The following is a 24,925-nucleotide window of genomic DNA, read 5'->3' as shown; positions in this document are numbered from 1 at the left end:
TGTAAAAGTCTTTTCCTGTGTACACAGGGTTAATACATCAAGAGTTAATAAATAACTTTATCACATGACCTACAATAAAGAAATACTTGACAGTGTTGCCCAACCAGTCTAAAGATAAATAATGAATAGATGAATACACGAAGTCTAAAAAACATATTGGAAATATTTGATTGCTGTAGAGTGTGGTTACAATAATTCAAATAACTTGTTGTAAACATAACTAATGTACATATAATTACAAAGTCCATTCTGGTTATTGCTAGGAAAGCATTCATGTTGAGTGAGCCATAGACTTAAAGTATGCTCGGTATATGGAGTGAATCCAGGTAATATGGGGCACTTAGTGTGTATATAAGTCAATATTGCTATTATTAAGCTTTAGTAGACGACTGCTAAATAAAATTTGTATTTTTAATAGGTAAAGAAACTGTTTTCCAAATATTAAAAACAGTACAATTGTGCTTTTTTTCCCCCTTTGTTCTATTATCTAAAAAATATTTCAGCACATCCTTGCTGGGAAAAAAAATTAATAAAAAAAAACCCAACCAAAACCAGCACGAGAAATTCTAATGGTCTTCACTAGAAATACTATTACAAACCATTAGCTAACCATTAAAACTATTACCATTACCATTATTGGTCCTTAATGGTATCAACTAGACATATGCCACCAATAGAAGGCACTAAATTACCAGTAAAGACCTACAGGGACCATTACAGTTTCCATTAAAACCAAGACAATTCCCATTATAACCATTAAAACCATTAGAAATCCTATGAGCGTTTCTATTGTTTTTTCAGCAGGGATTGTGGCTTGATTGTTTCAGATTATTGCATGTCTAGAAGCCAAGACTAGACAAAAAGTCTAAAATAGTTCTAAGCAAACTCAAAGCAAGTCACCTTGATTGATAAGCATATTTGAAGGCAACAGTGCTGGATTGTTAAGGCCTCATCACAGTACTGGAACAACACTGGTTAAAGTAGTAAATAAGCTACCATAGGCTTCTGATTAGGGTTATGACTCAACTTACGTTACATGACCTTTTCCACCATTTTCACTTGTCAGGGGCGCCCTCTGTTGGTTTGTCTACAACAAATACAACTGACATCTCACCATTCAACTCAAAATATAAAGGGCAGAGATCTGCAAATCCCTCTGGGGCAGAGAAAAGAAAGAAAAAAAAGGCAGAGGAATAAAAATTAACTCAAAGTACTGGTAAGTGAGGATTCTTTTTCTTGTCAGTTGTCTTGATATTTTAACCCTTAAATTTGGTAGTGTTGAGTAGCATGATTGTCTCCCCAGTCTCCAGTGGCATGGAAAGAGAATTGGGGCTACAATAGAGTTTGTAAAACCTCTTTATTTGCAGCCAAACAGCAAGACCGTACTTATCTCATTTTCACACACACCACTTCACCTCCTCAACTCAATTGTGCCCCAAAAACGTCCCTAGGGAAAACTGTACACATGGAACCAAGCACTCAGGAACTAATAAACATTCCTCTTACATAAATACATAAGCCCAATGAAAACAATGCATTTATATTCCCTAAATCAACACAGATAAATTTAACTAAAATTTTATGTATGAATAATAATTTTGAATTGTGATCTTCTAGGTACGATTCTTAAGAAGAGAGGAAGGGAAAGTACACAAAAAAGATGGCGCCCTCACCCTGACACACACTTCCCGCACCAAGAGCTTGGGAGAGTTGCCAAATGACACACAGACATACAAAATTCAAATGGCAAGATCCCTGATTTATTCAGAGAAAGGCAGAGTATATGTGTCGTGCTGGATACACAACCGAGACAATGGGTTAACTCTTGATTAGCTAGGCAGAAGGGCATAAAACTTTGCATAAAAACTTTGCATAAAACTGGAAGCATATCAATGTAAGACAGGAACAACTCCATATATGGTATTCAGGAAGTCATAGGAATGTGAGCAAATGGTATTCATGAAGGTATGTAAATACGCACAAATGGTATTCGGGGGGGACAAAGGAATGCATGCAAATGGTGAGGGGCTTTATCTGTCCGTACCTGGTTGAAACTAGTTTTGTGCGGTGGTCGAAGAGTTAATCAAAGGAACAAGGAGGAAAAAGTGTTAAAAAAGGGAACAAAGAGGAAAAGTGTTAACAAGGGAACAGAAAGGGAAGAGTGTTCACAGTAAACTTATCACATGTATAAAATAGTGTTACAATATCATGAGATAACATGATAATAAAAAACTTTTTCTCTGCATAACAAAAGTTGTCTTGAGATAACAAACCAATGTATGCTTGGCAACATTCCTTCCATTGAATCTGCACTTGCTAGCTAGCTACTTGTGGTCAGTATGAGCAATCTCTCTGGACCGATGAGAAATGCAAAGGCCTTTTCATTCGTTTCTGAGAAAACAAACTTAAGGTCCATAATGCTTGTTTGTATTTGGATACACCTCTTCTCAAGTCATTTTATAGACACTCTACAGGCCAATGTAGATCCTGGGGGCAGAGTGAACATAGGCCGGGAATGGGGGCAGAGTGAACATAGGCCGGGAATGGCTTTAGAAGTAAAAAACAAAAAAAACATTAAAATGTCAAACCTATAGACCTAATCTTAAAAAAGACTAACCTTACCTATTGGACCTTTAAACGTAATTGCATGATGTTGTTGTTACAGAGACCCTTACACAGCCAGATGAAGAAATTCCTGGAACTTTAAGCCACTGCTCCCTCAAACTTATGAATTATGTATGTATACCTGTCAGTCAGTTCGTTTTTGATGCCGACAAGACAAATATCACATCCAGAGTACCATCTCAAGTCACCTCAGATTTCACTTTTCCAAAATGACAAGATGGTAGGAGCTTTCACTACTATTACATGTCCAGAAAACTAGTTAATGGAGAAAAGGTCACATGAAGCTGGCTAACTTACTCTCAAATTTTGAATGCAGTGCACTGTTTTTGCCTCAAAAGGAAATCATAGTAACCAAAGAGGGGCTCTCTGATTGGGTGAATGTGTGTACTTTGTTCAAAAGCCATGAAAATAGTCAAGAACACTCAAACAATTTGGCCAAATGGAAAGAGTTCAAGCTGTACCTGAAAACTGGCAGCACCACTGGCAAAACAGAGATGTCTCTCTTTGAGGCAGAAAGACGACGTTGAAAAGATGTCACGACACAGCTGGTTACCATCATGCAATCACCTTGCTCTCAGGGGCTCCTCCTCTACTCTGCATCAAAGAGACAATTGTAATTACTTAAAGGAAATTAAGCTGCTTGCCAAATATAATCTATTGATGAAGCAACACTTTGAGGGAGCTGAAAGTGGACTGTTTAGTCATTCAATGAGCTCAGTGATTTCATTAGTTCAGAAAAACTCAGCACCATAGTGGCAAATATTAAAGCTTCCAAATACTTCTCCCTTATTTTGGACTGCACCCCCAACATTAACCACCAAGAGCAATGTCAGTCATTGTTTGCTATGGAAAACTGAATGAAACATCTGAGACAAAGGCATACTTCCTGGGCTTTCTTGCTGTTCCTGAAGCCACTGGTCTTGCTTTGTCGGATTTAATTTCAAAGAAGCTAGCTACCGTAACAGCTGAACATACCATTTGAGGACTGTAGGGGACAGTGTTACAACGATGGAGCCAACATGAAGGACAAAAGTAAAGGAGTTCAGCCCTGTGTTCTTGGGGAAAAAACATGAGCACTGTATGTTCCCTGCGGGGCTCACACACTGCACGTTGTTGTTAAAGAAGCAGTAAAGGCTTTTACAGATGCCATCAGTTACTTTGCAATGTCTAAAAACTGTATAACAGTATAACTGAACTCATGGCGCAAAACAAGAGGGGAGAGTCACATCAATATCATGGAACCACAGATGCCATTACCAAGATGGAGACCCAATAACTTGTTGAAAAGATTGGTTCCTTTCATTTTCAAATTTGACTACGGTACAATACCCTTCACCAGATAAATCACGTAAGCAAGCTTTTAACAGGTAGACATAAATGGCCGTTTCCAGGTGTGACAAGATGCATGACAAGATGCATTTTACTTTGGCATTGACTCTGAGCTGAAGAGGCTACCTTTCACAAGTAGTTGACTAGAATACTATAACTAACTTGACTATTGGTTTTAATTCCATAATGTAATACTAAGCTAATATCATCTGCCTTGCTTTTAAGCTTAGCAACGTTATAATTAAATTATATAAATAGTATATCTTGGTGGTTCTTAACCACCATCCTAGGGACCCCCTGTCTTGCATAATTTGAAGTTTTCTCTAGCCTCAACACACTGGGCCAGTTTATTAAGGGCTTCATAATTAGTTGATCAGTTGGATTAGACAGTTACAGAAGCGGTAAAGCTAATGTTACATAAAATGAGACAAATTTCTAAATGTGTTGGGTTGCAACTACAGACATTCTTTGGGTGGGACCAAGATTTAATTAAATGCCTACTATTATACTGTAATATACATTTTTTGTTTTTTCTTTTATTCCACTCTTTTCTTCTTCCCTTTTCTTCAACAGACAATTGTTCTCCAGCATCACACACCAGCTTAGGTTCCTCGGCCATCCTGACTAGGGTCATTTCTCTTTAGTTATTGCCCATATATAATTGATGCAACTACACTAACAGTCAGCACTTATAATCAATTAAAGCTCAGTCAATCCATTCATTTAGATGCAAAACACCTAATGAAGCTGTAAATTATTACTTATGTTTAGCACTTGTGCTAATACAACCGCCCCACACAATAAAACTTTGCTATTATATAGTTTTTTATTTATTAAAATTCTAATCATGATTGTTATGTATATAGAGTTTAACTCGTTTCTGCTTCCCTGCCAATAATTTTCCCTTAGGCCTTATTAGGCTAGAAGAAAAGGCTCTCATCTGTGTTTCAATTTTGTTTTGTGAAAGAGTTGGGGTAAGAGCTGGGGTACATTGGTTTACTTTTTTTTTTTACATCTATCTATCTATCTATCTATCTATCTGTTAATATATGTTGTTTACGACTGTCTACCTATGAAACGACCTGTAAGACATTAACATTTTATTTTATAATAATATAGACAGCAGTGAATTGTTTAACACTAGCTACATTTACAGTTCTGGAACATGACAGAAATCAGCAACAAGTACTGACAAACTGCTTCTTCAAAGTAAGAAGACTATACTAAGAGTTTGAGAGACTGTAGGCACTTTTGGGGTTTTTTTGGTTTTTACAAGAACTACAGAAACATTTTAGTTGAAAATATGGTACTCAATAGTAATTAGACAATGTAACGCACAGACCTTTGAGTTTCTCATTAGAGCATACAGTAAATTAGGTGAGTGGTATTAGCTCTGGGGTTAAAACACACTGTAAAACAGTGTGGGTGTGGAGGGAAAGGAAAAGTTTGCGGTTTAAATATTTTCAGATATTTTAACATTAGTGTGATAACAGGCTAGGCGTGAGCGCATGATGATTTCATGTAGATTTTTATATCACCTAACTCTGATGTATTGATGTAAAGATGTGAGCATTTAAAGAAGAGAAAGTAGCAGGAGTACAAATAGTCATTTGGAAATGGGAATAGTGGTTGTGATAGCTAGCATTAAGAACTAATAGAAACCTTTTATGGGAAATAAAGCTCTGTGGTTCATATAATCAACAATTCTTTGTCGTCACTATTTACATTCTTATTTACACTTACATTCTTATTTTCTTATTTACAATGTAATTTCACTAATTACATGCTGCCACACAATGGAAGAAAGATTGCATAATTTCTGCTCTACAAATTGCCATTACTGCGTCAGCATACTTTCCACACACACACAGAGACAGACTAAATAGTAGTAGTGTCTGGACACAGTGCCTCTGGTGTCATTCTTCACTCCTTACCAGGTGTGTTTCCTGGAATTCAAGGTGAGGGTGTTCTTTCTTTATTTGCTTGGAGGCCTTGGATAATGACATCAATCCCAAATGGAAATGGGTCAGATTATGAGGAATATCCTTGTGAAATGTGTAGGAGTTGGTGCCTTTAACACATGTGTGCCAGTAAGAAGAATTGTTGAGGGTGGGAAATGAGAGTAAGAGATCCCATCGCTTTCCCGAAAACCTGACTGTCTCAGCATTCCATGGATCGGCTTCACACACAGTCACAAGTCATGTTTCTCTCCCACCACTGCCTGGGTGGAGTAGGGTGTTATCCACCACCCCCAGTGACTATGTCAGTGAGGACAGAGGTCGCTCTGTGCATCAGCACCAATCCAGCAATCTAACAGCAAGGTGCTAATCCACTGACTGAAGAGGTCAGTACTCCAGTCTATTTACAACCCAGACAATACATGTGTAAAGCTTTATTTTTGGTAAGCACAACTTAATTGCTTGGAGTGGTTAAAAATTCCATAGAGACAGCGTAGTGGAATTTGAGTGTAACTAAGGTGTCAGATGTTTCTTTTCAGCCTCCACTTGCACTTTTGACCTTTGGCTTATCACATTCAGACTTGCATTAGGCCACGTATCATTCAGCTGAAATGAGGATGATGTGAACACACTACGAAAAGAAAGAAGCTTTATGTACTGTATATCTCAGATCTATGTGCAACATATAGAATCCACACATTTGTATATTTATTTATAGTCCAATGGTGTTGAATTCTAGAAACAGATGGTGTTGATTCATTTTCTATAACAGCATGGCTCTGACAGTTACATCTGTAACATTAACAAATTTACATTAATACGCTTGTAGTATATTATTGTTTCTATACTAACAGCCCATTCACAGGGAATAACGTTAAATGAAACTATAAATGGCAAAAAAAAGTTGTAAAATGTGGTCAAAGTCATTCATTAATAAATTAAGAAAATATAATCATTGACAAATCATATAAGAGGTATAACACGCTTTGGGTTGTGCTGTTATAGGAAAATATTCTAGCCGCTTTGTGTTGTATCACACCACCCCCAGCATGCATCATTTTCTTATAACAGTATGACCTGTCATGTTATTTCTTACATATGAGAAAAGCAGATTTAATATTTAATTTATTCATATGGTTCCCATTTTTAGGATTGATGGCACTGTATTTCAGGTTTCTGGAAAGAGAAAAGAAGTTGATGACACTGGCACTATAATGTGTTATTCACAAATTATATCTGCAGATGGTTGAAGTTGTGGACTTTGGGAAAAGTACTGAATACTTACAGATTTGCCTTTCACACTCATTGAGCCAGGAAAAACAGGTAGAGGTCCAAGCAGTGTTTTCAGTTGATGTGAATATAACATTGGCCCTCAAATGGACTTTCCTGTTTATGTTAATACAACTTTAACATGCCAGACATTCAGATATTTTCCCTGTTCCTTTACTAGCTCCAATCAGCACCTCTAAAAAGAATAAAGATGCTCCTGAAACAGAACAACAGGCCAAACACTTTCATCATTTACTGGAAGAGAGCTGAGGTGGTAGACATTAACTATCACAAACAAGAAACAAAAGCCTCTGTGTAGGATTCAGCAAGCAGGATGTTGTAAATATACCCAAAACCTGATTTCTTTTTTTCACTTTTAAAAAATAAATATTTACTTGAATTTTTATTAATGTGCCCATTCACACCCACCCACCCACCCACACACACACACACACACACACACACACACACACACACACACACACACGCACACACAGACATACAGACACACATTCTTTAAATGTGTGTGTGATGTCAGAGGCCATAAAGGAGTGGATGTGTGTGTGTGTGTGTGTGTGTGTGTGTGTGTGCGTGTGTGTGTGTGCGTGTGCGCGCGCACACTGACACAGAGTCAGTGAGAGAGAGAAAAAGGGAGAGATTGTGTCAGAGGGGTGGGCTCTCGTGCATTATATAAATTCAGGGTCCTGATGAAGGTATATGTATTAAAGGGAAGAAAACTTCTCTAGGCTGTGTTGTAGAACTTAACGAAGCATTATTGCATCAAGAGTTTTTCCTGGAGTAATACACAAGTCTGACAATGGCCAATCACAAAGGTAAGAAACATTTCTGATCATATGGATGAGAAGTATTGTCCTAAATTACATTTAAATCCTAAATTACATAATATATGCTACATGAGAGTAGAGAAAAGCATAATTTCCAATAATTACTAAGGACATTTCTATCTAAATACTGACAAGTTGAATATAAGTTAATAGGGTATTTTTTATTCTTCAAATGTAGACCAATCAAATGGCTTAATTAGTCTGAAGTGTATTAGTACAACTAAAACAAAATCAGTATTACTATTATTATCACTTAACACAACCCTAATGAAGAGTACTGTCATTATCAGCTCTGTGACTAAAACTGGCTATAGGACCACAAATGGGCCTGGCCTCTGTCTCAGCTACAGTTTGCCTAAATGCTTCATAAGAAACATCTGCAAAAGAAATTACAAAATCCAGTCATATAACTAGAGAGGTATTATACACGTCATGGTCATAATATGGCAGTTTGTGATGCCAGTGAAATAAAATCTTTGTGGTTGCAATACATATGTTTGTTCAGTTCAGTGGTCTATGTAAGTGCTGAGTGTTTTTGCAGTGGTATACATTGTTTTTTACATATATGCTACTCCACCCGTAGTTTATAGTAGTCAGACATCTCCAAATGAGGTGTTTGTTTGAATCCCTGAGGTAACAATATCTGCTGTAAAGGTTTTATTGTCCTTGTGAGGTCCTGAAATTATATGCAGTTTACAGGCACTCTCAATATGATTTGGAAAAAGGATGGCTATTCGGTAGTCAAAATAATATCGATCCAAGATGTTAAGGCTCAAAAGCCGTTGTCTTAAGACATTTCTCTTTTCTGCACTAACACAGCCTTCATAATGCGTAGCAAACTTCACATTTTTCCTGTTTAATGATACAATTTAAAAATAGAAAGAAAACTGAATACAGAAACTTTTAAAAAGTTTTAAAAGTCAGTCTGACAGGTCTGATCCCCCCCCCACCCCCCCACAAGGAAACAGCAAGAACCCATTATTCTGTAAAGTAAATGTGTGTACACAAAATAATAATAATGCTGTATGAAAAGTTTTCCTCACACCTTTCACCTACTTTTCACCTCCAGCTGTATTTCAAGGTGTGGACCTGCAGTGCAAAGTGAATAACCGTGCCCACCACACAGAAGAAATAGGCACGAAGCGGCTGGTTGTGCGTCGAGGACAGCCCTTCTCTATGTTCCTGTATTGTACAGATTCCCCTCCACTGCCTCCAAACCACCAGCTCACTCTGGTCCTCAACCTGGGTCAGTAATAACACTGAGTACACCAAGTGCTAGCGTGGCTGTGGATAAATATAGAAGGGATTAAGAGGAGTGAGAAGAGAATAGAGAGTCTTCAGAGTATAGAGAGTGATAAAGATGTAGAACGATTTAAAGTAAGAGGACAGTTATTATCAGCAGTGGCTCGTGATTATAGAATTTGGTGGGGCAGGACAACATTTATAAATATGTAACTTCATTCAAAATTTTCACAGTTGACTTATGCTATAGGCTACTATCTAGTGAATTTTTTGTGTAACCTTGTAATAGGCAACTGAGACTCGACAACATCATCCAGCATAGTCTAGCAGCTCTCTCTGAGCAGTTTCAGATGTACAGTGGTGCTTGAAAGTTTGTGAACCCTGTAGAATTTTCTATATATCTGCATAAATATGATCTAAAATAACATTTTCACAGAAGTCCTGAAAGTAGACAAAGAGAATCTAATTAAACAAATTAGACAAAAATATTATACGCGGTCATTTATTCATTGAGGAAAATTATCCAATATTGCATATCTGTGAGTGGCAAAAGTATGTGAACCTTTGCTTTTAGTATCTGGTGTGACCCCCTTGTGCAGCAATAACGGCAATGAAACATTTTCGGTAGCTGTTGATCAGTCATGTACATTTTAGCCCATTACTCAGTACAGAACAGCTTTAACTCTGGGATTTGGTGGGTTTCCTCACATGAACTGCTTGCTTCATGTCCTTCAAACAACATTTCAATTGAATTAAGTTCAGGACTTTGACATGGCCATTCCAAAACATTAACTTTACTCTTCTATAACCATTCTTTGATAGAACGACTTGTGTGCTTAGGGTCGTTCTCTTGTTGCATGACTCACTTTCTCTTGAGATTCCGATCAGGGACAGATGTCCTGACATTTTCCTTTAGAATTCACTGGTATGATTCCAAATTCATTGTTCCATCAATGATGGCAAGCTGTCCAGGCCCAGATGCAACAAAACAGGCCCAAACCATGATACTACCACCGCCATGTTTCACAGATGGGATATAAGGTTCTTTTACTGGAATGCAGTGTTTTCCTTTCTCCAAACATGATGCCTCTCATTTAAATCAAAAAGTTCTATTTTGGTCTCATCCATCCACAAAACATTTCTCCGATAGCTTTCTGGCTTGTCCACATGATCTTTGAACTGCAGAGGGGCAGCAATGCTCTTTTTGTAGAGGAGTGGCTTTGTCCTTGCAACCCTGCCATGCACATCATTGTTGTTTAGTGTTCTCCTGATGGTGGACTCATTAACATTAGCCATTGACATTAGCCAATGTGAGAGCGGCTAGAGTTGTTTAGAAGTAACCCTGGGTAACCTTGCAGACTATTACACATCCTTGTTGGTCGACCACTCCTGGGAAGCGTAACAATGGTCTTGAATTTCCTCCATTTGTACATAATCTGCCTGACTGTGAATTGGTGGAGTCCAAACTCTTTATACACCTGACTCTAATTGCACCTTCAAATTAACTGCTAATCCTAGAGGTTCACATATGTTTGCCACTCACAGATATGCAATATTGGATCATTTCCCTCAATAAATAAATTACCAAGTATAATATTTTTGTCTTATTTGTTTAATTAGGTTCTCTTTGTCTACTTTTAGGACTTGTGTGAAAATTTGATGATGCTTTAAGTCATATTTATGCATATGTATAGATATGTATGGAATATGTATAGAATATTAAAAAGGGGTCACAAACTTTCCAGCACCACTGTACATTTGTTGAACTGTGTTTGATTCAGCAGTGTGTTTGCCAGGTTTCAGCAAGATTTGCAGTCCAACTACAGGGTGTCCCAAAAGTCTCCATACATAGGGAAATATGTTTGCCAGCACCATGTCGGTTGTGCCTTTGCCAGCAGATGTTCGTGGACATCCACTTCCCGGGTGGTCCGTGACACTTCCAATTTTTTTGAATTTGTTAATAAGTTTGGCAACAGTGTAGTGTGTGATGTGTTTGACATGTTTCCTGTTCAAGTCCATCACAACCTTGCAACAGTTTCCCGATCCAGCCATGGGAATGATTTCAATACATTATTTTTTTGTCAAAGGCATTCTTAAAGGCTAACTGAAAATAGCATATAATATGAATAAGTATGAAAAATGTTGGAAGACATTTTGCTATAAAGTGTTAGTTTCCCCTATGTAAGGAGACTTTTGGGACACTCTGAACATGTAAAAAAAAAAAACACACAAAGGACCTGCACCTAGCCTGATAAATTCCGGCACTGAAAACGGGAGGATATTTTTCTTCTTTCTTTTGCCTTGTGCATGGGTGTTACGATACAGGGAGGTGAGGCGGGAGCAGGTGCAGATCAACGTCTTTATTTTCAACACAGCAGACAAATAACAGGAAACGCAGTCTACACTGGACAAGATTAACGGGTTAAACATAGAACTGAAGTCAAGGCAAGGAACGAGAACAGGACACGGAAATAAGACCGCTTAACATGCATAACGTATTCACCATTACACTCAGAGGTTCAAATAGTACTGCGCCCAGTACAACGTAACATGAGGGCTTTCAATAGCAAACACAATCAAACTAAAACACAGACACCTGGGGCAAATAAAGACACACCCTCGAACATCAACCAATGCATAAACAGGGGGAGAACCAAGACAAACAAAGGTGCGTGTCCATCTGCAACAGTCCAGTCTCGTGCACGCACGCTCTCTGAAGCCGTACCGCAGTGCCATTTTCCGGCGAGGGCGTAACAATGGGAAACAAAGTACTCAGGTGCAAATGCATTTCTGATGTATGGACATTACCCACTCCATAATCCCCCTTTTCCTTTCCTAAACTTTGCAATACATCTTACAATATAAATGGTTCTGTACACCATAGACATACTGTCTGTACTTACACTTTGCCTTTGTTTACAGAAATTTAACTCCCATTATTTACTATTAAACAAGATCTTGACAGCCGTGAAGTATTTTAATGTTAATGGTCTCTTAGCGCTTGCTGCAATAATAACTCTATGAAGCTAAATGGGGCGCTGAACATGCTGCCCCACTATTGTGCAACAAGGCCAGTAAATCATTGGCATATTTTCTTATATCTGACAAATAGCAACTTCTTTTTAAAAAATAAAAAGTTGTAGGTCTCTCAAAAAAAACTAATTAGTATTTCAGTTTTTACTGCTGAATGACTGCCCCTGTGGAGCCACCACTGGTTCTTACTGGAATTATTTTATTTCTCCACAATGTTAGTGTACAGATATTACAGTTGTTTCTTGGTAACCTTTACCTTTTAAACAGCAATCGTTTATTCAATACTGTAAGAAATACTTACTCAGTGTCATTACAGTGTAGGTCAACCTTAAGGACTTTTTTGTATAAAATCCTGCCTTTATTTAAAAAAGGAAAATCTTCAAGGTCTTGGCATGATTGTAATTACAGTCACAAGGAAAGTAAGAGGACCATGTTTGTATGTTTGTTTGTGTGTGTGTGTGTGTGTGTGTGTGTGTGTGTGTGTGTGTGTGTGTGCATGTGCGTGCATGCTACAGGTGCACGGGGGAAGGTGGTTATGAGGGTGTCAGGTTCGAGAACAGATCATGGTCAGTGGTGGTTCAGTCAGCAAGTTGCTCAAAGTGAGGTGTTGCTGAGGGTCCATAGCCCTGCTGATGCCCCTGTGGGTCAGTACAGCATTACTGTGCTCTTGCTCTCTTCTGAGGGACACATCCTAGAGCAGAGTTCCCCTCATACTTTTTTCCTGCTCTTCAACCCCTGGTGTAAAGGTGTGTAATATTTTTTCCACCTTTTCAATCATACAATTACTGCAAAGGTTAATGGATTGATTCTAATAATGTTAGTGTGTTTGGATATATTAGAACTGCCAAAACATACTCTTTAGAAATAAATTATAGGTATAGACATAATAACATATTAACAGATGTATTAACATAAGTCTTAAGTCTGACTTTATTTTCTGTGTGTGTGTGTGTGTGTGTGTGTGTGTCTGTGTGTGTGTTTCGATTTGATTCCGCAGCCGACTCTGTGTATTTGCCTGATGATGAGCTTCTTTGGGAGTACATCCTAAACGATAATGGCATCCTGTACCAGGGCTCCTGGGACCAAATCACCACTCAACCCTGGAACTTTGGACAGGTAACACTTTCCTCCACAATACCTGTATGAATCTTCTTTAACAGTAGGGGATTTTTGTCCACAGAAACAGATTTTTAAAAAGTACATACAAAGTACACAGACAATAAGGTTCATGTTAGGTAAGAAGTTAAAATTATCTGTGTGCTAGTTTGAAGCTGGCTGGTTGAATGAACTGGAGGTCAAAGTTGTCATAGAGATACTGTCATGGGCTAGGAAAGCTGACAGGAGAGATGGATATATGGGTGTTTTTTTATATCCTGTTGGAATCTGTGGTCAGAATCAGCAGTTAGATGGTGGAGTGTGTGAATTGTAGCAGCTGTGTGCCAAGAGACACAGAGGGGGCTGGTCAGCCAGTGGAGTCTTTCTGTCTGGATGTCAAGTGTTTCTGTTCAAGATGTGTGAGAATGCTTGCCTTACAAACAAGCCCCCCCCCCTCCTTCTCAGTTAGGCCAGTAAAGACAGAAAGGGCAAGCAAAGGCAAAATAAACATAACATAAAGAAAAAGGTGAAGATTATAGAAAAATTGTCTCTGTTTTTGCCTACAGCTATAGTTACCATAACCACTGTGAATTTTTGTTTCAAGCATATAACTATTACTGTTGGTGCAATAGTAAAGTGTTGGTCTTTTTATTAAAATCATTGTAATGCCATGTCCATCCATTGCTGGGAGTGACCAGAATTGAACCATGTCAATAAATTTAAAAATGGAATAAAAACTGTATTGTGTACTCAAGTTGCCTTTGTTTTATGTTGCATTTCATTTGAAGATCTAAAACTATTTATTATGAGATATACACAAAAACAGAAGAAATCAGGATGGGGTAAATAATTTTTCACAGCACTGTATGTATCTGTGTGTGTTTAGTGCTCCATACAGTATATCATATGTGTATTTAAACACAAAGTGGGTGTGGCCTAAACTGGAATGGGCTTATGACACATGAAGCCAGCCAACAGCAAGTTTTTGAAATCTGGCTCATGCTGTGTCATAGGGCAGTGTAACACACTGTGACGAAAGCAATATCTACCCTTTCACATACGGCACATGAGCTCACAGAAGTCCACGATTGTTGCTGTGATTAACAGGAGACCGAGTATGCCATCCCTGCTACCCAGACAGCAAAGTCAGTTTTGCAGTCTTGGCTCCTGGCCACAGGGTGGCATCATCAGGATTTGAACTTGTGATCTCCCAACAATAGGGCAGACGCTTTGCTGTTGTATCACTTGGGAGCCTGGACTGTTTTGCAGTTATTATTTCTGCTTTTACCTGCCAGTGATATTTTTAACAAATTAGGTTGGTTCTATTTCCTATAATATAAACAAACTAGTAGCTTAATTTAAACCACCATGACTATGACCATGAAGGAATGATTCATTGTGTAGCACTGCCTGTTTGTGGGCTTTGTCCTGCAAGCTTCACTTGCTCATGGCCACATGAAAACAAAAATCATTGAACACCATTAGTCTTAATTAGATGACCTGTGGAAAAAAACTAAAATAGTGCACCCTTTTTCATCTTTGTTTAACATTTGTTTAATTAGAACACATTAGCTGTTCATTCAGAATAATGATTTCATATTTGGTTACATCCCTAATATGGATAATGGCAGTTACAGTCTCCTCAAAATGTATTCAATGGTATTCCATGACCTAGCCAAAAGGTGGGAACTGACACTGACTAAATTGGCAGAAAACTTTATGTAAAAAAAAAAAAAAGAAACAAAAAAATACCTTTCACTTTCCTGCCAAAGAGGCCAGAGGGTGAACAGATGTGAATTGCTGTAACTGTTGTGTTCTCTCTGCCTAGTTTGAAGAAGATGTGATGGACATCTGCTTTGAGGTACTGGATAACTCCCCTGCTGCCTTGAAGAACTCTGAGATGGATATCACTAAAAGAGCAGACCCTGTTTATGTTAGTAGGACAATTACTGCAATGGTAAGGCAAAGGTCTGGGTATGGGACATAAATGTATTACTCTCCATTTTGTTCATCTACTGCTTCTTTAGATACTGCTTCCACAAGAAGATGCACAGTCAAAATATTGACAATACACTACAACAGGATAATATGACTGTGGATGAAAATATTAATGTTATCTAGACTCTGGAAAAATTATATATACTCATTCAAGTCATACTGTATTACTGTTTTTCAGAAATGTCAGAGAATAACACTGAGGGCCAAAAAACGTCAGACAATATCATTGAGAGCAAAAGTTTAACTGTACAAACACGTGTTTGTGACGGGCAGGTAAATGCAAACGATGACCGTGGAGTGATATTTGGGCGCTGGGATGGTGAGTACAGCGATGGTGTGGCCCCTACACGGTGGACTGGCAGTGTTCCCATCCTGAGACGCTGGAGTGAGGGAGGGGCCCAGAGGGTGCGTTATGGCCAATGTTGGGTTTTCTCCGCTGTAGCCTGCACAAGTAAGGAAATAATTTATGCTATCTAAACCTAATTGAGTCCTTCTAACAGTATAAATTATTACTGCTTAGTTGTTTTGTTGGCAGATTTCATAGCCTTTGCCTTATGTTGTTGAGCGAACATCACTAGATTGCAAAAACTGGTCTCAAACTCTAGTGCCTGCACAAAAGGCTGAGTCAGAGGGTTCGAATCCTTGATAAACATGTTAGGAACCAGTTGATATTGATGGTTCTAATGTGGTAGGGTTAACTGCTTATCTTTTGACCTCTGCAGTTCTTCGCTGTTTGGGCATTCCAACTAGATGTGTCACAAATTTCAGCTCAGCTCATGACACTGATGGCAACATCAATGTGGATTGCCTGTTTAATGAGCAGCTGGAGGGTGTATCCGAGGGCAGGAATGACATGATCTGGTAAAGCCCATGCTCTGTGGTACTTTGAGTCATTTCAATCTTAGATACTCTTAATATGTCTGAATTGTTTTCCATTTTTTCAGGAATTTCCATTGTTGGGTAGAGTCCTGGATGAACAGAGAGGATCTCCCAGAAGGTTATGATGGATGGCAAGTACTTGACCCAACCCCTCAGGAAAGGAGTGATGGTAGGATTTAACCCTTGAACAGGCAGCTTAACCACATGGTTACACACATTTTCAGTGTAATTCCAACATATAGTGTTCATAAATTCATCTTCATATTTTCCCTTTAAATCAAAGCAATTACAATGAGTAGTTGTGACATAATATATTCATGTGGGGGTGCTTTTCATTTTTTAAAATACAGCTTTGAAGTCAACATGAAAATCGGACGTTGATATCACCAGTGCTACAAAAATGTCAAAAGTTAGTAAAACGATAAAACACATACCTTTCTTCTGACTTTCCACACTTGACATTATGAAGGTATAATATATTACATTCATGTCCCTATATTTTTGTATGAGTTAGCAGGAGTTCACTGCATTCTGTCAGTCAGCTGTGAGCTAGATTTATCAGCAATTTCACAAGCTTAAAATTTTATCAAGATAACTTGTTTTCAAAAGATTATCAAAAAGGATCTGTTTCAAAAGATATCAATAGATGAATGGTGCTACATCAAAAAATATCAATGAACCACAGTCCTCAAAGTTTACTTCCCGTATTTAACCAAACGAAAGTGTAATTAATTAGGTAAGCTTTCAATCTGAGCAGCTATGGGTTAAACCTTCATGGTTAAACCTTCATTTTTATTAAAATATGTAGAATAAAGTTTCCAGCTATGTGTGTAGTATATGTAATATATTTTATTTTGTTGTATTTGTTTGTTTGTTTGTTTATAGAGGTGATAGTCTTATAGAAGGTGATATGTCTTATTCTGTAAATGTTTATAGTCATGGTCACATCCTGTCTAGTGTATGTGGGAGACTAAATGCCTAAAAATATTTTATTGTAATTGCTTATGATATAAAAAGCACTTGGAAAAGTTTACAGTTAAAATCCATTACATTTGTGCGTTTTTTCCTCACTCTAGGTGTATACTGTTGTGGACCATGTCCAGTGAAAGCGGTGAGAGAGGGTGAGGTGGGGATGAAATATGATGCACCATTTGTGTTCTCTGAGGTGAACGCAGACATGGTCTACTGGATTGTTCATCCAGATGGGGAGAGAACACGAGTGTCGGTGAACCACACGACTGTGGGAAGAAACATCAGCACTAAAAGTGTTTATGGAGACTACAGGGAAGACATCACTGCTAACTACAAATACCCTGAAGGTATTTTACTCAACTCACCTGTGATCCATCACTCTGCATTATAGATAATAGCTCACCCCTGAAAGTACTACGTTCTAGCCATCCAGTGTTTTTCATCAGGTTCCATAATGGAGCGAAAGGTCTATGAAAAGGTAGGGAAACGAGTGGTGAGACAAAATGGACACCCTGGCAAGCTGGAGCTGTCTATCAAGCATGCCCAGGCCATTCATGGAACAGACTTCGATGTAATTGTGGAGGTGCATAATGTTGGTGGAGAAGACACGCCTGCTCAGCTCACGGTCACATCCAATGCTGTCACATACAACAGTCTCCATCGAGGAGAATGTCAAAGGAAAACTGCCCAACTCAGAGTGCCAGCAAAGAAAGGTAGGTAAAGTCAAGCAGATCTGAATCGTTGTCCAATAGAATTACAGAGACCATGTTGTATAGTTAGTTCAAACAGTGTGATGAATGTGACTCGATCAGGGTGCAAAACTGCAGATCCAGTGAAAGAAAATTGACACAATACACTAAATACACTGGACAGTACATCAGGACAAACTAGGTAGCATGACTGTAAGTATGTTGAAAAGAAAATGCATCAGATCATGGTTAACTTCAGTCAAATTAAATAGGTAAGGGATGAATTAAAAATGAGTGGGGGAGCATATTAAAGACAAAGAGTAAGAGAGGCCCATTAAGGTTTATAAAAGGCACAATGTTGTCCATCAAATGAGAATTATTATTGTAAGTATGTGATATGTTTTGTGTTCAATAATTTCCTTTACCCTGACATTGACCTTCAGCTCATAAAGAAGTCATGAGGCTTCGGTACGATCATTATGGAGCATGTGTATCAGAGCATCACCTGATCAGAGTCACAGCACTCCTGAAAACCAGCAGCGAGCAAAATGCCATCCTGCAAGAGGTCAACATACCCTTAAAAATGCCCGAGCTCCATATCAAGGTAATGCACGAAAAAACATGAAAGTGATTCAGTTCACTAAATGCTCACCTACTACATGAGTAAAGTTCTCAATCTCTATGTAATATTTCAGATGATTGGAGAAGCAATGGTATCACGTAAACTGACAGCACGCATCTCCTTCACGAACCCACTGCCTATCACTTTGACAAGAGGGGTGTTTACAGTGGAGGGCGCGGGGCTAACAGAAGCACAAGAGATCCAGGCTCCGTATGTATAAGCTTGTCATCATGGTGTTCTATTTTTGTATATGTTTTTGTATACTTGTTACCAACCTAATTTATAATGTAGGAATATAGTGTATAGAATATGGATACTTAGTAGATTGGCGCAAATGGATAGTGATCTGGAGGCTACAAGCCATCAGCCCTTATTCTTTCCTTACTACATTTCACCACCATGTTATAAAGAAAATGGCTTCTCCATCCCCCTTACAAACAAAATGTGTTGAATGTTACAGGCCAGGAAAGCACAAATCAAGATGACAATCATCATGAGACCTCAACACATAGTTGCCAACTAGACACAAGCACAAACATTTACCAATGTCTAATATGGGAAAGATATTCCTAGAACAACATACTCTAACCTGGTTTTTGGCATTTCCTGCATACTGGTATTCAGTGAAAATATTGGTACAACTGTCTGTAAGGATTACTTAAGTATCTAAGTTTGATTGTTGGGTTAGGTATGATGAACTCAAAGTTTAACCGGTGTTTCACAGCTATCCTTTAGTTTTATGGGCAGCAATATGATAAGATATCTAAAAAATAAATACGTAAATAAAATAAAAATAGTTCATACATTCCAGGAAAATTATTCAATATTTTTTGATGAGTCATCCTGTGTTTGTCCAATTAAATGCTCTCTGCTGGAGGTGGGTCTTGCTCTACAGTAGCAGTTTGTTAGCTGCAAAATGGTTTGTTAGTGCATTTTTGGCTGTGTGTTTTCCCTCACAATATTACCTTTTCCAGACATCCCTTGCTTGAGGAAACAAATGGTTGTAGTTGGTTGGAGTTTATATATTTCATAGATGCACATTTTTGGAGGAGTGTTTTAACAATGTGGGGTTTTTCAATGCCGGAATGTGCTATCTTAGATTGGTCAAGAACATGATTCGTTCTTACATTGATGGGGATACTCCATCAGTAATAGTTAGTAATAGTAAGTTAGTAATATGGCCCAAAGCATGTGGACATCTGACTATCACATCCATAACTATCACAGTATATGGGCCTTCCCCAAACTATTACTACAAAATCAGAAGCACAAAATTGTCTAGAATGTCTTTGCATGCTGTAACATTACGATATCCCTTCACTAGAGCTAGGGGGCTTAGTCCAAACCGGTTCCAGCATGACAGCATTCCTGTGCACAAAGCAGGGTCTATAAAGAGATGTTTTGCCAAGGTTGGTGTAGAAGAACTCGAGTGGCCTGCACGGAGCCCTGACTTCAACCACACTGAAAAGACCTTTGAATTTGGGTGTGATGATCAGGTGTCCACATACATTTGGCCATATAGTGTATCATTTTATCTACCATTCAGATGTGTCAGATGCCGCCTAGTGATGATTCTGCAACTCTTTGTCATCATCAGTGCTGTTGATAATTGATCTCAGCTCAAAAATGTATGGCTTAGCTCCAAAAACACACACAGTCTTGTCGTCTAGGACATCATACTTGTTAAAGTCAACAGGTATGGGCGAAGAAATGTTGATCTTGTTAAACTTGCTTTTTTCCATACTTAGTGGGTTTGCTAAGCTACTGTCAGGTTTGTTTTGATTGGGAGGAAGTGTGGTATATCTCGAACAATATTGGCTGTTGTGTCAATCAGTCCAACACGTCAACATGCCATCACTCTAACTTCATCAAATCATTGCTCTCAAGTTATTTCATGTAGACTTTAAATAATATCTGTTGTATGAATTTCACTTGGAAAGAAAGCCATGTGTTTAATGCTATTCAGTATTAAGAAAAGAGTCGGTGCTGTTACAGTTTATCTGAACTACCCCACACAATCATAATGATCCCTGGATTAGCCTATGGATTCCAGTAGAAAGGAGTATCTAAGGTTCCATGTATCTGAAAAGACTCTGCTTCATGTGGAATTTATATTTGTTGACAAACTAAAATGATATACAGCAAGATCTACAGACCATACCTTATGTCTGCAATGATCTAATCTATCTTTTCTGTTCTTAACAGTGTTAATATTGGACCTGGCCAGGATGTTGTAGTGAAATTCTCCTTTAAACCCATTCGAGCTGGGCTGAGGAAGCTGCTGGTTGACTTTGACTCAGATAGACTGAGAGACGTCAAGGGTGAAGCCACTATAATTGTTCAGAAGAAAAGATATGACAATGCTTAAACTTCTCAAACACATGGCTCAGTACAATTCAATTGATGCATGAAATCAGAAACTTATTGTACAAGAATATCCACAATATCTGGATTTATATATATATCTATCTATCTATGTATCTTTGTTTTATCAATGAAGTATACCTGTAGCTTGTAGAATTTCTGCTTAAAACTAAAATGATATTTGTTTCTGTATATAAAGCACAATTCTGTGGACAATTCTTTGCCCTTCATGAATACAAAACTTTGATTTAATTTGCTTTTAAATAAAATATTCACTTATAGGGAAAGCTTGAACTAAAGTGAATTTATGCCTGGGGAAAAAATAGGTTTGGGCTAAAGCAATAAGCATCATATAGTATGTTGCTTAGAAAGAAAGTAATGCTTTGGACTATTTGTGTTACTAATATTGTTCAATAAAACACACACATACATTACAGAGACAGATCAGTAAAACTTGGGGAGTGATTGATAATACCCTGGACACCATACATTCATTGGAATTCTGTTTCATTGCATTCTCATTGAATCTCCACAGTCCATGAGTACAGATTAAGACTACAGATTGAGAAGTGAATAGTAATCTTATTGTTTCATTATGATTTTATGTGAAATGTATTATATCTGTTGTTTATGAGTGATTATATATGAGTCAGCGCTTGCACTTCTTTGATCTACTCTGCATCTCTTCCTCCTTATCACATCTGTGGAACTTTCTGTTGGTTTTACTGTTTCATGTTCAATAAATGTTGTTTTGTTGAACCATTTTGCCTTGTGTTTTCACTTAGATTTTGTCTCAAACCCACTCTTTTTTTTCAAATGTAAGACACTCTTGGGAAAAAGAAAGTACACCCTCATTCAATTCTATGTTGTTAGTTATAAGGGCCTAAATAACAAATGTTCTTGAGAGAGCTGTGCATAATTGAATGCCCTCAAACATCAGTGAACTGAAGCAATGTTGTAATATTGTTCTTATTTTCTCCACACCTGGTTTCTGAATGTTGGTTAACTTTTTGTTGAAAAAATTCCTGCATTTTGAAATTTTTGAGTTTTTATTTTGTTGTTGACTGAGGTTTATAGAAGTTGTTGAGGACCACAAATTTATTAGTTTATTTATTAGTTATTTAGGCAATGATACCTAAAACACAGAATTGAGGGAGGGTGTACTTTCTTTCCCCATGACTGTACATTGCTGTGGCCCCTGTGTGAGTATTTTAGACCAAAATTTGTTTGTTATAATGAAAGTCTAGATTTGGTATAAGACATGACAACATATTTGAATCACATTTTCCATACATTTACAGTGTCTTTATTTTGTCTGTACTTTTTCAGTTCTTGGTGAAAGAGTGATGAGGTAGATTGGACCTTTCTAAACGAGGAAAGCAGAGTGGTGTTACTCTATACATGAATGAACAGATGAATGAATGAATGAATGAATGTGTTCTAAACAGATACAAATACAGATACGAACAGGGGATGCACTATTCATTTATTGCTTTAGAAAGCTCACCAGAAAGGTACACATGGTATCTGCTTGAAACTGGAGGAACCTGGGATTCCATGGGATGCAGCAAAAATGTTGCATGAATGGGAGGTTTTTGTCCATGTGAGCAGTCAGATATGAAGCTTGCGGATCAAAGAAAGATCACGTTCGCTAACGTTTAATTAGGCTAGTAGTGTATTTAGTTTTTGGGAAATAGTACCAATTAAATTTGTTAGTAAAAATTGCAAGCAGATGCAAACAAAAATAATAATTGTGCAAGTAGGATTTAAAAAAGCATTCCCCTGCAAATCTCTAGTTGAGACCCATTATGAACTCGAGTGATGTAGCTGAGGTTGAGGACCTGTCAGAACCAGAATTCACAGACCATGCTAGTGCTGCCATTTCTAAATCTGATTTTTTTTTTCTTTCAATGTTTTCCAGTTTTTCTGGGGGATAGCTCTAGAGTTCATTTTGGGTTTATGTAGGGTAGGGTTTATTTTTAAACCAAAAAAAGAAAAGAAAAAAAAAGATACAGATAGCGCCACTGTGGAGCTCAAAGACAAAAGGGCAGGAACAAGGGTGTCAGTGAGGAAGAAGGGAGAGAGGGTGTGCTGTGCTCCATTTGTTTTCCTAGAAATAATATTAAATGTTTCTGATTTTTTTTGTCCAGACTATCAGTGCTTAAAAGTGGAACTAATGGTCCATATAAAATCATAAAAAAATGGGTGAGGTTTGGGATCTATACTCTCTCTGTGCTGCTAATGAGAAACATAAACAGAGCAAGAAAAGAGCGTGCGTGGACCCAAGTGGCTGACTCTGAGACATGCACCACATTGTGTATTTCAATGTGTGTGTGTGTGTGTGTGTAGGAGTGACGTGTAACACTTATCCAGCATCTGCTTCTGCTCCTGTGGAGGAACAGTGGAAACACACTGCACAATACAATATATTATTCGTTTAATATCGTGTAATATATTGTTATTACAATATATTAAAAAATTAAGCAGAATATTATTATCATGGACACTTCGAAATTGGGAGGGAAATAAATTTGGGAGGCAGCTAAGCTATTAGTCTGTTTCATGTGAATTCAAATTATTGATCAATACAGCATTTAAGTGAACTCAGGTCATTTGTGGGCTGTTGTGAGTTACCATGAAATGAGTTTAACTTCTTGTTAGCTAAATAATATTGAGGCTAGTCTGCTACTAAAATGATTGAGAGAGCGCATGTCAGTCATTACTCAGCTACATTTCTCAGCTACATTCTACAAGTGTCTAGCTATATCTGCAACTCAGTTGTTTTTTTTTTGACTGTTACTGTTTTACTGTTATGTGGGGAATGAGACATCATCTCTAAACTGTAATGGGTTCTTACTCGTTTGTAGCATACTTTACAATAAGCTGAAACATGTTTTACTGTTTCAGGAATCCAGAGCTAACACTGGCCATCTCTATGTTTAATTCAGTTCAGTTAAATTTTATTTGTATATTGTTTTTAACAATGGACATTGTCACAAAGCAGCTTTACAGAAATATATACATTTAGGATAAAAATTTATAAATTTGTTCCTTATGAGCAAGCCAGAGGTGACAATGGCAAGGAAAAACCTCCTGAGATGATATGAGGAAGAAACCTTGACAGGAACCTGACTCTGAAGGGAACCCATCCTCATCTTGGTGACACCGGATAGTGCGATTATAAATAATTCCCTACTATAACTGTGTACTACATGGTCAAAAAGTGCAATTGTGTAAACAGGACATTCATTATAGTTTTCACATGAAGTTTATTTTGTTGAAGTTATCAACTGTTCAGTGATGGAGACTTGACTGCAAAACCGTTTGTGGCAATTGCAGTCCTAAAGTCATCGTAGCAAAACTGTTCGTATCAAATGCAGTCCAATTGCATCTTCATGGTTTTTAGTTGGTAATATCCTCAGTGATCTCATTGATCACTGATGGATTTAGGCTGTCCATGTGGGGCCATCCTCAGAAACAGGAAGTGATTTCCAAGTGACGAAAACTCTAACCAGAAGTAGGGCATCAGATGGATCAGGCAGGTCCGGAGAGCAGGTGAGGTCAGGATCAATGGTTTCTCAGGAGTAGCATGTGCAGAGACAGACAGACATAGAGAGAGAGAGAGAGAGAGAGAGAGAGAGAGAGAGAGAGAGAGAGAGAGAGAGAGAAGGACAATGTAATTTGTGTGCAGAGTGCATGCAGGGACTCTGGCAAGACATAACTAAAAAGGAGTGCCCTGGGACATAAAGCAGCCAGCCACTCCAACGTCGACATACCTGAATGTCTGAATGTGTGAGAGTGGGGAGAGCAACAGCATCCAAACATCCCAGTTCACCACAACACTCTATGCCCGTGAACCTTTCGATCTGCTCCTTTACCTTAGAACAAAAATATTAACAAAAGGCTTGACTAATCAAATATGTTTTCAACCTTGACTTAAACACTGAGACTGTGTCTAAGTCCTGAACACTAATTGAAAGGCTGTTCCATAACTGCGGGGCTTTG

At 38.0% G+C, this 24,925-nt stretch overlaps 1 protein-coding gene across 1 annotated transcript; it reads left to right on the top strand.

Moving 5' to 3' along the window:
• The first annotated feature begins 7,495 nt into the window (after positions 1–7,495).
• Positions 7,496–23,848, top strand: tgm2l (transglutaminase 2, like). Its single transcript, XM_053623029.1, has 13 exons — positions 7,496–8,014; positions 9,096–9,272; positions 12,817–13,047; positions 13,299–13,417; positions 15,225–15,353; positions 15,668–15,845; positions 16,117–16,255; positions 16,339–16,442; positions 17,350–17,592; positions 17,692–17,958; positions 18,378–18,538; positions 18,630–18,766; positions 20,762–23,848. The coding sequence occupies exons 1-13, from the start codon at positions 7,999–8,001 to the stop codon at positions 20,922–20,924; spliced, it is 2,064 nt and encodes a 687-aa protein (XP_053479004.1). The 5' UTR covers positions 7,496–7,998; the 3' UTR covers positions 20,925–23,848.
• The last annotated feature ends 1,077 nt before the right edge of the window (positions 23,849–24,925 follow it).

The sequence above is a fragment of the Ictalurus furcatus genome, chromosome 4 (genome assembly GCF_023375685.1).
Source record: "Ictalurus furcatus strain D&B chromosome 4, Billie_1.0, whole genome shotgun sequence".
Taxonomy (NCBI): domain Eukaryota; kingdom Metazoa; phylum Chordata; class Actinopteri; order Siluriformes; family Ictaluridae; genus Ictalurus; species Ictalurus furcatus.
This window is presented reverse-complemented; position numbering and strand designations above follow the sequence as displayed.